This window comes from Pseudomassariella vexata, assembly GCF_002105095.1.
Source record: "Pseudomassariella vexata strain CBS 129021 chromosome Unknown BCR38scaffold_2, whole genome shotgun sequence".
NCBI lineage: Eukaryota > Fungi > Ascomycota > Sordariomycetes > Amphisphaeriales > Pseudomassariaceae > Pseudomassariella > Pseudomassariella vexata.
In genome coordinates, this window is record NW_024467957.1 from 1,142,278 (window position 1) to 1,155,911 (window position 13,634).

General features: G+C 52.5%; 3 protein-coding genes across 3 annotated transcripts; 1 reads left to right on the top strand and 2 right to left on the bottom strand.

Moving 5' to 3' along the window:
• Positions 1 to 186: 186 nt before the first annotated feature.
• Positions 187 to 2,004, bottom strand: BCR38DRAFT_332161 (ferric reductase like transmembrane component; the record flags this gene model as incomplete). The annotated part of the gene is made up of 3 exons (XM_040855123.1): positions 187 to 1,248; positions 1,303 to 1,524; positions 1,597 to 2,004. The coding sequence occupies 3 exons, from the start codon at positions 2,002 to 2,004 to the stop codon at positions 187 to 189; spliced, it is 1,692 nt and encodes a 563-aa protein (XP_040719762.1).
• Positions 2,005 to 5,615: 3,611 nt separating this feature from the next.
• On the bottom strand, positions 5,616 to 8,386 carry BCR38DRAFT_93242 (uncharacterized protein). The gene has a single exon (XM_040865778.1). It carries the CDS (start codon positions 8,284 to 8,286, stop codon positions 5,770 to 5,772), a length of 2,517 nt encoding a protein of 838 aa, XP_040719763.1. The 5' UTR covers positions 8,287 to 8,386; the 3' UTR covers positions 5,616 to 5,769.
• A 903-nt stretch (positions 8,387 to 9,289) lies between these two features.
• On the top strand, positions 9,290 to 13,367 carry BCR38DRAFT_405490 (clustered mitochondria-domain-containing protein; the record flags this gene model as incomplete). The annotated part of the gene is made up of 4 exons (XM_040857963.1): positions 9,290 to 9,326; positions 9,391 to 9,510; positions 9,566 to 9,621; positions 9,681 to 13,367. 4 exons carry the CDS (start codon positions 9,290 to 9,292, stop codon positions 13,365 to 13,367), a joined length of 3,900 nt encoding a protein of 1,299 aa, XP_040719764.1.
• Positions 13,368 to 13,634: the final 267 nt, after the last annotated feature.

The following is a 13,634-nucleotide window of genomic DNA, read 5'->3' on the forward strand; positions in this document are numbered from 1 at the left end:
TACAGCAGGATTTGACTGGGCGGTCTCTTATTAGACCAGAAGAATATGCACAGGGGAATAAAGGTGGTGTAGAAAAGTAGAAGAATAAGAAGACGAGCACATCGCGAGGTGCCCGGTTGCAAATGCACCCCCCCCAACCATGGACAAAATGACTCCGTAGCAGTTTTTCAACACCTAGACCACTCATTACCATGAGAAAGCCTCATCAACGAAATCAACGTGGCCATTATACTGTTTTCTGCGCACAGCTTGGCGCACCTCGTCAGAGAGACCACCAGGCCCACAGACGGAGACGCCCATGGCGCCGATGTGCTGCTCCATCTCAATGCCTATGAGGGTCTCGATGTTGGGCCGGCCGGGGAACATTTGAACGGTTGATGACGGGCTGTGAATCTCCTTGGTCGAGCGTGGCCTGCTAACGAAAAGCATGATGCGCAGACACTCCCGTCGCTTGTCCATGGCTAAGATCTCCGTCATCCACGGCCGAATCCACTCGAGATGTTCAGGGCTTTGGATGATCCAAACCAAGATGATCTTGCGGGTGGCCACGGTGCCGTTAGCGTAACCGGCAACGAGGTCACGTACGTGGGGTACTTGGTGAGTGATACCCACACCGCCGGCAAATAGCATCACGGTACCGTACGAGTGCATCTTGTGCACACCTCCATAGGGGCCCTCCACAAAGCAAGTCGTCCATAATCGACCCTCCGGCTGTGATGCAGCCCGTTGATAAAGGGTGTCGGTTGCGCCGGTGCGAGCACGAATGACGTAAGACATGGTGGTCTTGCGCATTGCGAGAACGTCCTGTCGATTCATAGCCAGTTTCTCTCCGTTCAAGTCCTCTGCCTCCTCGCTCCAAGCCAGTGAGAATGGATGCGACTGCCAGAGGCTGATCGTCGGCAGGTACAGGTAAGCATGCTGTCCGGGCTTGAAGGTCCACGGCCGAGCCATGGTGACGGTAACACGACATGCGTTGCCCGGCAGAGCCTCTACCAAAGTCTTGGTTCCTCCGCAGCCGAAATTATGCCATGCGATGCGCGTGAAGCGGGCAAGTCTATCAGCAATCCAGATGGGGATCACGGGGATCAGCCACTTCAGTTGCGGCAAATCCTTCAGGTTCAAATGGTAGTAAAGGCCAGCAACGGCGAGGGCAGCAAGTCCGATGTGCATAATCTTGAATGTCTCGTAGAAAGCGTGTCTAGAGATGCTCGCTGCTTGAATTGTGAGAGCAACAAAGGCGCACGTGGCCTAATTCTTATCAGCACGCGTCAACTGGCACATACATTACCTTCTTCAACTTACAATGAATCCCCACATGAGGTATGGCACAGCTAAAGAACCTCGAACCGCAACATCCCAGCCCTTTGCCTGAGCAGAAACGGCATAGAACGCGAGAGTATGGCACAGGGCCTCCGCAGCAACAATCCGCCCGAACCAGCGGTGCAGAAGGTTGAAAGTGTCGAAGGAGATGCCAAGCCAGTTGATCAGCGGGTTATTCCTGCCGGCCATGATAAAGAGAGGGATCTGCAGAGAATCAGTGAACCATCCCACTACTGCACATCAAGAGTGGCGAGTGCTGCCAGTGCAAGTACGCACCATGTTTACTGTAGCCAACGTTCCACTGCGATTTCGCAACTGCCTGCCGGCATCAGAGAAGGATCCTGCGAAAGGGATGTTGATAACACAGAAGGCCACGTTGGTTGCCAGGTATCCGAGGAGGAAAAGGAGTTGTAGGCGGGTCGGTAGCGTGCCCATATTGGCCACACTGCTCAATTGGAACTCTCGGTTTCGCCGCTTGCTGAAAATGGGCGAGTATAGAATGTTTCTCTTGAACCAGGAAACCTTGGTGGACGGGTATGCGAAGTATCGTTGTGTGTCATTCGTAAGACAAGCAACCATCCGCACGTAGGTGACAATAACATGTGTCACCCGCCAGACGATCAAGACCACCGCTAGGGAACCACAGATGACGAGAAGATAGTTCGAAAGGGCCTCGTTCTCCATATCGGGTGTCCAGCCGGAAGCATCCCCAGTCCCTGCCTCAGTAGCTGCAGTCGCTCCTCCTCCGCCTTCCGCCCGAATACTGTGAGAAGCCATTTTGATATTTCGATGTTGTATAAAAGAGCGTATATCCATAATATCGGTCTAAGTCTAGTCTCGGGGACTGGTCCAAAGAAAACACAAGACCTGCCGGTCTTGCAGATTGTGAACAGGGTGGTCGAAGGGTTAAAAACAGCCCATGAGGATTGTACCGCAAGTTGCCGTCTTACAATGGTCACCAAGCCAACAAAGATCAACTTCAATTGGCAGTCAGTCTGGGGGTGTTCTTAAACAAGTGACAGCCGGCTGTTGGAAAAGGGCAGAACAGTGAACCGAGTCTTCGTCACACGTCAGGTCGAATTGTCGAGAAAGCGGGTGACGCAACGAGGGAGATTCGGTAGACAAATAAGTCAAAGGTGAACAGGCGCAGTTCGGCTCGAGCCGAAGGTAAATGAGAGATATGGAGGTGGAATGAAGACGGCCACGTAAAAGATTGCAAGTCAAGAGCACGAACAGGGAGTTCGTCTCGAAAGAATGAAGCAAAAGAAGCTAGCACTACTAGATGGCGCTGGAAAAGTGTATGTTCAGTACGACCGGCAACGAAGAAAGTAGATCGCAATATAACCAAATATAAGGCGGGAGGCGGTGCCAGAGATATAATAGGAAGCAACCAAATAGTCCATACAATTGGATCAAAAGGGTCCGCCGCCAATGGTACGAACGCTAAGACGGTGCTGTCTGTCCCTTGCACTCTAATCGGGTAGCATCCATGATCCAGGCGCCCAGGCCGGATGCTGGTATGGTGCACGGTCCATCTCTCTTGGAGATCCCAGCGGTTCGGGGCTGTGGGAGGGGGTTTTCTACATGCCACGACTCGAGACTCAGCCAATTTTGGAAGCTGACCAGGTAGCGAGCGCATTCTCTGCCCAGTGGCTTGCGACGATTGCCAATGCCGTTCAATCAGAAACTGCAGGATTTGATGATTTCGTTCGTACCTGCTGTGGATTATGCAAGGTACGGTCAGCGGTCAGCCAGCGGGCGGCCCCCCATTGTACGTCGTAGGCAGGTCTTCAGAGCGCCTCAATTAGTTGCAGATCATTCGGGCTCCATCAGGAAGATTGGGGAAGTCCTTGGATTCCTGGTAACAGGGCAGTTCCTGCGATAGATGACGAGGCAGTTTCTCAACGAACAAGGTCCAGCGCAATGCCCTAGGCAGCCCTTGGTCGCTCGAGAGCCAGTTGTCAATGCGTCGGTCTAGGTAGCACGCGTGGCCGATGTTTGGCCCTATCAATGTCGTTTGACCTCGCACGAATATTGAGCACGTCTTTGGGGCGGGTCGGGTTTTCTGAAACGACACCGTCTTGTCGGAGGACCAATCACGGCTCAGAATTAACTAGCAGGCCGCAGGTCGTCGGTTGTGGACCTGGGATTTCGTCGTTTTTTGTCGCTTGGTAACTATGTCGACCTTGGCTGATCGGTTCTTCTCTGCCCCTTGCACCTGCCAATGCCAGTGCAGAATTGGCATTGGAGCAGGAAATCCCCCACACGTGCAGACAACGCGAGGGAGACCCCTGACGAACATCTTCATCGATTGATTAATTCATTGGATATGGCCGCAGGCATGCTAATTCCACGGTAGTTGCATATGATAACTACATTATTCACCGAGCGGAACTTGTCTTCCCATTTAACATTGGCAGACGGTCTAAACAGCAGAGCTCCGTCCGCTTAAACTTTACTGGAATAACTCACTCTCAAACGTCTTCGGATTGCATTCGCATTCTACGATTTTTCTTAACTATGCGGCATTAGCAGTGATGAGTGGTCGGGTTCCCACCACAGGAAATCCTAGAAATCTTCTGTGCTGAGATCTGATCAATGATCAGCCCGATACCACAGATCATGTGGCCTCATCGCACGTCGAGTGTCCGTCCGATTCCAGATTCGGACTACGTACGTCATATGTTGCACCTTGAAACAGCTTTCTCAGCCGTTCCGCTTTTTTCGTAAAATGCAGTAGGCGGCAACTACGAGCGCCACCAGTCGGTCGATATCGTACGGCAGCTCGAATCAAGTATGATTGGCCCCCAATGAGGAAGATAGCTTCAAAGGTCTGGAAACAACCACACCACTAAACCTAGCTGATCACAGCATATTGCCTACCTGACTCATCTAAGTCAAACATTTTGTGCGAACACTTAAATTTGACATCTTGAGAGGAGCCGCTCAGTTGTGTGCCACTCGAATGATTTCACAATTCCCCGCATTCCTCAACCGGTATAAGAAGACTTTTCGGTCAAGATGCATGCTCCGATGGTGCGGTAGGCTGGGCGGATAGATATCCGCATCGCACCGCCGAAGGATCTGCGATGTTGGCTCGCTGGTATTCACGAAAACAATATGCTTGTCTAGTCGCACCGTCTCAAGTTACCCGACGACTAAACCTCGTTACTTGCAACTATCCAGGTGTCAAGTATCTCAACTCACGATTCAATATAAATGACTGACCGACGTGACTTGAACTTGGAGGCCCTGGGAAAGGCTTACGTGGTACGCCTCTCTCATGTTGTGTGGAGAAACCTCGTCATAATCTTCGTATCCACCCTGAGCAAGGTGCGGCTGTAAAAAGCTCGGTTTGGAAATGGCTCCGACTTCGACGACGTCGCCCGAGCCGACGTAAGTGTGGAATAAAGTGCTTTTCGTTCTTCAGACTTGGCCCCCGGCAGAGCGAGAGATTGATTGTGGAAGTTGCAGCAGATCCCACCTGCGCATTCTTATTGCAAATCTACAACTACGAAGTGACCGCCGACCCGTATACGTACTCCAGGATTTTGATATCACAATAGGGGCCGTTCATCCGTGCCACACGAAACCTGAGCTAGTTCCCGAAGAAATTGAGGCTTCCTAGAAATAGCGGGCGGACGGGGGAGAGGTGAGTTGACGATCCGGGCTACCCTATCCGAAAATCAACGTCCGTCCGTCTTCGAGATCCTTCTAGCTGCGATACGCCTTATCTTGATTTTCGATAACCCGGCGTAAATCATGCCATGCAAACTCATGTCAACGGTCTCAAGGGAGGCAGGCAGGTTGAAACAAGAAAACTCGAGGCATAACGTTTCATGTCTTGAACGTTGCAACCGCAACCAACAGAAGAGACGAACCAGAGAAGTTTTCTGTCTGCTTCCACGCCCACTTCCCGAGCCCACTTCCCGATGTGGAATCAATCCGTTTTCTTGAACTGCTGCTTTTCTTTTGCGTGAGATAGCGGAGCAGAATCTAACGTTGTTTTATGATTGACTAGCATCTTGGTTATTTGCAAAATGTTAACCGGACACGTCCGAAGATAAATCAACGTGTGGGCGGGTATCGTTGACCAAGTTGTCGCTGTTACTTTCCATCCAACACTCCTGACACTCGGCATAAAGCGCCTCGTAAATCGTGTATCCTATAACTTCGTCCAGTGTCCATCGCCCTTCACAGTGTTTCGTCGTACACCCGAAACCTGTTGATTGGCAAATCTCGGCAGATGTGACACCCAGTCTCTGTCGTACTGAATGGGAGACCTGAGCGAACTCCAAGTTATAATGTGCATCCTTTGAGAAGGTTTGCCTTTAACAGGCTTGGAATGCTCCAGTCACGCCAGTCAAGTGCCGGCCTAGCCAAGATGTTATATGCTTTATTGGCCACTCCAAATACCATTGATCAGATCTCCGTAGCGGTGATGTGCTTTCATATTCCAAGCTCATCATCGCTATGATGTCCTCCTGATATTCGTACACGCCGCTTCACGCCCAGCGGGATTCCCTTTCGAGTGCGCCGTTGTGGATTCCACGATGTTCCATATTGGTTCTCTTTATCGCCGCATAGCTCGTCTCGACTTGTAGAGGTCGTTTTTGAAATATCACAAGTGCCTAGTTTCCCAGTTGGGCAGTATAGAATAGTAGATGACTCGTAGATGGGTTGGCGTGGACAAGCTGTAGGGCCGATATGTCCAGTCTCGTTCGACGCTTTTCCTATTTCGACATCGCCAACCTGGATAGTGTCCATATTTGGCGCATGACCTGCGACGGTATACATCATGCCGCTTGATCGAGTGGGTGTCCGAGTGGGTGTCCGAGTGGGGGGCGTTTCCGTGTTAGTTGACGACTCGGCCCTATCTGTTCGATCGTTTGATGCCGTCGTCGTTGTCGTTGTCGTTGTCGTCGTTGTTGTTGTTGTTGTTGCTGATGACCTCAGGGAGCGCCTCCGGGTTGGCTTCTTTGCCACGGTAGGGCTGACGGTCACCCACTCGCCGATTGTATCTTCCCATCGATAGCCCACAAAAATAATGTCTGTTTGGCAGGCACGCTGAGGGCTGTTTAGGACATTCACTCGGTTTGAAGCTAGCTTTTCGGCGTAGATGAAATCGCGGACGTTGTTTGTTTGCTGAGCGAGGGAAAAGGCTGCGGCGCTTTTGATGCCATTAAGCATGTTGCCTGATATTCCTAGAGTGCCCAGGCGCCTGCAGAGAGTCTCAAGATAGTCGTGAGATGTTTGGGAAGCCCCGCGGCTACAAATCTTAGCTACTGAGGATAGGAGTGACACCATGGCGTGGTGTCGTGTTCGGGGTATCTTGTTTCGCGTTTCGAAGCTGCCAAGTGTTTCGATGGCATCCCTACTACAAGAGGAAGCTTGCTCGCGATGAGATGTAGTCGATGATAGGAAGGTTGCCAAGCTCAGCAAGTCTCCTCTGACCCTATCCCGCCGACGTTTCCAAGGTTGGACCTCAACAACAGAGGCCTGCAGGGTATAAGCTAAAGCTCGACTGATGCGTGCTATATTCTTGAGATTTGTTTGTGAGCTGGCGCTGGTCTGTAACGCCTCCTCGCCCAGAACGCCCATTGCTGATAGAATAGCCAATGCACTCGTCAGAGTATGTTGACTGGCAGACGATATGTCCTTCTCCAAGCCTTGCTGTTCACCCCTGTGGAAGGGAGAACGCTTCAAACACAGTAAGGAGATGGAGGTGGCCAAGAAGTCGACCGCGTCAACGACCGCCGCGTCTCGTGATATGGATCGATTTGCTAAGGCCCAGACTCGCTCAAACTCACCGGTGGCCAGCCATTCCACTGGAAGACAGCCATTCATTAACAGCTGCGCATACTGTCTGAGGAGAAAAGCTGACCGGCCCGTCTTACTTTCGAGCTCCCGGAGGTACAACAGCGGATACAATGCCTTGTCCTCTGCGAATGTAGCTTCGGGACTTGACGGGTTAGGATACCGACGGTTAATAAACACGCTGATGAGGTCGTCAACCTCGGCAGCTGCTCCGCATTCGGTGCAGAGGTCGGTGAGCAACATGGTGAACTCATCGCTGAAGAGTCCTTCGGCCACCGCAGTCTTGACAGCATTAAGGCCATCAGCCCTCACGACAGTCCTAAGCTGCCTCCATCCGTGACTCGATGCACCGAGGGATTCAAGTTTGGTGTAGATCTGGAAAGACGCGTTTGCATCCTCGATCATCGACTTGGTGTTGTTCTTCTCTGCCTCTGCCGCCTCCCATGCTTCTACGCCCATAATGTACTGAGGCAGCCGCCGCAGGCATATATCCAGAAAAACCGAGGCGCCATGCCTTTCTCTCGGCTCTCGCTGGGTGGCTTTGAGTAACGCTTCCAGGCCCCTGAATATTGACTCGTAGTCGTTGTACCTCGCCGGCGAGAGCTCAGAACGCAATGATGTGAGGCGTTGCTCGAGGGCAACAAGTCCATTTCCATTTCCGGCCCTGCCGCATCTTCCAGTGGGATGTTGCGGTCTGACAGTCTCTGGTGCTTGCGTAGGAGATGACATATGGTGACCTCTTGCCCGGCGAAGTAGTGGAGTGAAAGCTACTATTTCTCCAGGGACAACATTTGCGGCAGCATGTTGCAAATCCTTCGCAATCTTGAACCTCCCCACATCTGGTTCTATGCTCATTGATCCACAAGCCGGTCGATCTGGACCTTTTTGAGAATATGTGCGTCGAACCTTTTTCTGAGGAAGCAGCCAAGCGCAGTCTGGAGCTTGCCTTTTCCTCTGGGCTCTGTCAGAATTACCAATGATCTCCAAAGGCTGATTGGATAGTGCTGTTAGGTCCTTTCTGAGCGAAGCGATTCGTGATACCAACGGCCGAAGCAAGCGATGACAGCGCGAGGCAGTCCAACGGTCTCCTCGATCCAGCTCTTTAGCCACGCGGACGCGTGACCAATGCGGTGTCGGGTCGGGTTCCATAGCTATAAGTAATGCTTAGCAATAATGTAGGGCAAATATGCATGCAATAGTAGCGTCTCATAGGCCCGAGACTACATATATGTAAAGCAAAGCTGCGAAGGTCAATGTTGAATAAGCATGTCCTTTGTCATCAACAAAAGCAACTGCGGCGGGAATGCAGAAGCAATGTGATTCAACGATCTGTCATAGCAGTCGATGCATCACTGCTGCTGCTGCTGTTGTAATCGACGATGAATGGAAGATAATACTCTCGGAGATGCGATGATTACAATAAATTGGTGTTGATCGGATCTTTGTTTACTTCCTATTGGGCCTGGTGGAGTTTGGACTCTGAAAGCTCCCACTCCTGTAGCCAATCATAGAATACCAATGCTCCAATTCGACCCGACAGTTTTATGCATTCTGACAGGGTTCAAAATTGATCAAATGCGTCCAACAGATAAATCATGACTGCTGGGTTAATGGATTAATGACTAAGGGGCTTGAAGCGACAAGATATGTGCATGCGAAATGCGTGTCTAAACATCTAAACATGTGAAGAGACACCATTCTACTGGTCGACCACCGTCATCAAGCCTTCCTTCTCATTGAACACTAACGTTGCAAAAGAATTCCTTAAGGTTCTTATTCTGCATTAAACGATCGGTTTAGCCCCTTTAAGCAAGACTCTCCGCATTTCCCGGGGACTAGCCGGGTACCGGGCGTCACCGGGATTCGATGATCTGAGCTTTAGCAACTTTTTTTCTCCAAATGCTTCATAAAAAATTATCTTCTGGGGTGTTTCTGTGTGCAATAGTATATGACCTCCAATTGCATTGCCGCTCCTTCTACTCACCTGTACAATACTTGTGCGTATACTCCTTTAAACTTTTCTTCGCATCTCTGCTTACCTTGACGGCCACTCTAGCGTCGTTGCAGCGGTATTCTGCCTCTACACAGCCACGGGCTTGTACATCACCCACCAACCACCACCTCGAGCTCTCCTCCTCCGCAGACCCGCATAATGGCCGACAAGCAAGAGAGTACTTCGGCAGCTGTTGGTATGCATCCCTCGAGTTCCCAGGTCAACGCACGAGTATGCAACTTACACTGCTCGTATTAAAGCTGAGGCTTCCGCGACGAGCCAGGAAGTAAAGACCAATGGCCAGGCCACCGAAGCCCCCGATTCGACCGAGTCGAAGGCTGAGACGGCCGATGAGGAAGGCGAGCAAGAAGGCATCGACGGTAGGTACCCCCATCTACTCTCGTCGCTCAAGAGCGTTTGCTGATAGTCCGCCAGCTCTGTTCCCCGTGACGATTCTCCTACCGCACGAGCCGAACAAGCTTCACATCATGGTTGGCCATCCCACAGTAGAGCCGCCAATCTACCGATAGTGCTGAGTCTTCCTTTACAGGTCTCTTCCCAAGAGCAAGTCCATGAACTACGCCAATCCATTATCGAAATGCCCGCCGCATTTCAGTACTCCTGCTTTCACCTTGAACACGCCGGCGAGCGTATCAATGACTTCATCCAGGTGTCGGATATCAAAGGTGTGGGGCCAGAGTCAGAAATCCGGCTGGTAGAGGACCCTTACACAGAAAAGGAGGCGCGGATACATGTTATCCGGACGCGTGACTTAATCGGCGCCGCTGGAGATCGCACCGATACCCTACACGGGGTTCTGCACGGCATCTCCCTTTTCGATAACGTTACCGCTGCGTCGAAGGATGGCGATAATGTACAGGCGAGTGTCTACGAATTTGACGCCCCGGCGAACCCATCGGCAGCTTTGTTGCCCAAGGAGGAGGAGCCTGCGCCCAAAACAGTCAAGTCTATCGCACTGTCCCCATGGAACCCTCCCCCGTACCATCTCCGACAAAAAGGCCACTTGCTGTATCTGCTTGTGACTACCAACGAAGGCGAGCAATACCAAATCACATCACATGTAGGCGGTTTTTACGTAAATAAGTCGTCTAACCAAAAGTTTGATCCTTTGCCACGGGCGGCTCCCAAGGGTCACTCGGCCCATTCCCTCTTGAAATTGATGAAGCAGATCTCTCCCTCCTTCACCGAGTCGTTTGACAAGCTGCTCCAATGGAGTAGTCAAAGGGACCCAATGGCAACGTTCCAGATGACAAATGCTATCCCGGCTGCGCCGTGGTTGGTCCCATCATCATCATCGGCGTTGACCCAACATAGCTCAGATATCACGCGAACCCAGGAAGGCTACTTGATCTCTGGCGTGGACAACACCGACACTCTTCGAGATTGGAACGAAGAGTTCCAATCGGCTCGTGAGCTGCCCAAGGAGACGGTGCAGGATCGGGTGTTCCGAGAGAGGTTTATGTCCAAGTTGTTTGCCGACTATGCTGATGCTGCTGCCCGGGGAGCCATACTTGTTGCCCGTGGCGAAGTTACCCCCCTTAACCCAACTGAAGAACGGGACGCACAGATTTACGTGTACAACAACGTCTTCTTCTCATTCGGCGCCGACGGTGTGGGCACTTTCACGACCGAAGGTGGCGATGATGCCGCCAGGATCGCGACGGGCAAGGATGTGAATGGAGTGCGGTTGGTCAATCAGTTCGACATCGACGGGCTGTACAGCCCCGCTACCGTGGTGGTTGACTATCTCGGAAAGCGGATTGTTGGTCAGACGGTAGTCCCGGGTATCTTCAAGCAGAGAGAACCCGGTGAGAACTCGATCGACTACGGCGCCGTGGAGGGTAAGGATATTGTCGCAGCCGATGAACGATTCGTGGACACTTTTGCAAAGTTGTCCAAGGCTCTGAAAGTCAAGAAACATCCTGTCTGGGACAAGGACGGCAAGCGATTTGACTTGGAAGCAAGCGTAGAGACCAAGGGTTTGATGGGCACAGATGGGCGCAAGTACGTGCTGGATCTGTACCGCATCACGCCCCTGGACATCTCATGGATGGAGGAAGTTGGATCCACTGGGTACGAGGAGCAGAAAGACTCGGATTACCCCCATCGGATGACAGTTCTGCGACCAGAACTCGTCGAGTCCCTCAGGGCGCAAAAGTGGGCCGAATGGGTCAACGCCGAGTTGGCCAAACGTCAGAAGCAGCTGTCCGATACTAAGGCTCAGTCAAAGGACGAGGCGTCTGAGAAGAAGCCTGCGGATGCGTCTGAGAAGGAATCCGAGGACAAGCCTGAAGTTGCCATTACGGAGCAGACGGAAACCACTGGGACCGAAGGGGAGAACCCGAGTGAATCCAAGGAAGATGAAGGTGCTGAGGCAGAAGTCGAGAACCGTATCGACGCCTCTGCATTCCAGTTCGCTCTGAACCCAGATGCCTTCAGCGGACAGGTACCCCAGACCGATGCCGAAAAGGAGGAACTGGCCGCTGATGAGCAGGATGTGCGAAATGCATGCACCTACCTTCGCGATTCCGTCATCCCCGAGTTTGTTAACGACATCAAGAACTCAGACCAACCCTTCCCTATGGACGGACAATCCCTGACTCGCATGATGCATAAGCGCGGTATCAACGTTCGTTACCTCCCCAAGGTCATGGCCACCTGCGACGGTCCCAGACTTCAGCCGCTGCGGGATCTGTGCATACAGGAAATGGTTTCACGGTCATTCAAGCACGTTGCCGGCAAGTATCTGCGCTATCTTCCAATGCCGCTGACCTCTACATGCATTGCGCATCTTCTCAACTGTCTGCTGGGCTTCGGGCTGAACCCCAAACCTAGTGCAGAGGTCGATGAGTCGATGAAGGCGTTGTACCCCGAGGCAGATTTGGCTTTCACAGACACCACGCCTGAAAGTTTGCGAGCGGAGATGGAAGAGCAAATTGCGCGTCGCTTCAGGTTCACTCTGGAATCCGACTGGCACACGCGCATCAAGCATTTGCAACTCCTCCGTGAGGTGTCGTTGAAGCTTGGTCTTCAGGTGCAGTACAAGGACTTCCAATTTAATGCCGAGCAGAGCAAACCCGAGGCTGCCAAGGTTGCAGCCAACGGAACTGGTAATGGCGTTAACGGTCATGCGAGCGGCGAAAGCAAGAAGAAGAAGAAGAAGGCAAGAGATGGATCTCCAGCTTCCGTCGCCTCGTCGACAAATGCGCTTTGCACCTTCACTGCGGATGATATTGTCAACGTAGTGCCCATCGTCAAGGACTCGGCACCGAGAAGCGCTATCTCTGAGGAAGCCCTCGAGGGCGGCCGTCACTCTATCATGCAGAACAATCGAAAGATCGGCCAAGAACTTCTGCTCGAGTCCCTGAGTCTCCATGAGCAAATCTATGGCATCCTGCACCCCGAGGTTGCCCGAGCCTACTCGAACCTGGCGCAGATATACTATCAGCTGGAGGAGAAGGAAGCAGCCGTGGATCTGGCCCGCAAGGCCATCATTGTGTCAGAGCGCGCCATCGGTGTCGACTCTGCCGAGACGCTGAGCTTTTACCTGAACCTGAGTCTATTTGTGCACGGATCAGGTGATAGCAAGACAGCTTTGTCCTACATCAAGCACGCGCTCGATCTGTGGAAGGTGATTTACGGCCCCGATCACCCCGATTCCATCACCACGCTCAACAACGCTGCTGTGATGCTGCAGCACATGCAAGCCTACCACGAGTCGCGGCTCTGGTTCGAGCAAGCACTGGGCGTCTGCGAGCGTGTCATGGGCAAGAACAGCTTGAGCGCGGCCAGCCTACTCTTCCAACTGGCGCAGGCGCTTGCCCTGGATAACGAGTCCAAGGCGGCACTGGGTAAGATGCGCGAGTGCTACAACATTTTCAAAGATACGCTGGGGCCCGACAATAACAACACCAAGGAAGCCGAGAGCTGGCTTGAGCAGCTGACGCAAAATGCCGTGAATATAGCGAAGCGCGACAAGGACGCTCAGCAGCGCCGCCTGCGGGCTGGTATCCGCTTCCCGACGCGCAACATGGCTCTCGGTGCGGGTACTGGCACAGTGGAGCCAGCGCAGCCCCGAGGGGGCAAGACGCCGGCCATCGATTCTCGGAGCATCGATGACTTGATCAAGTTTATCGAGGGAAGCGACAACCAGAACAAAAGCACCAAGAAGCGTGCGACTCGGGGCCCGAAAACTAGGATCAGTGGCTCCAACTGAGGGTGCTTGGCACGCGTTTTAACGAAGACGCATGAATAATATGATCTCGGACGTATGGAAACTTGGCGGTTGCGAATAGACGGCGGGCGACGGGGTTGCATTGTATGATATTTTGTTATTGTGCATGTAAGCAAGTCCCCGAGGCAGCTCACAAAGCCTACTCGGGCTCTTCCATCGGCTGGGCACGGCGCTGGAGAAGCATCACATAGACTGAGCCAGGAGGTGGTTACATTGGTTTGGGTGGTGCATGGGGTGGGGGGGCCGAAG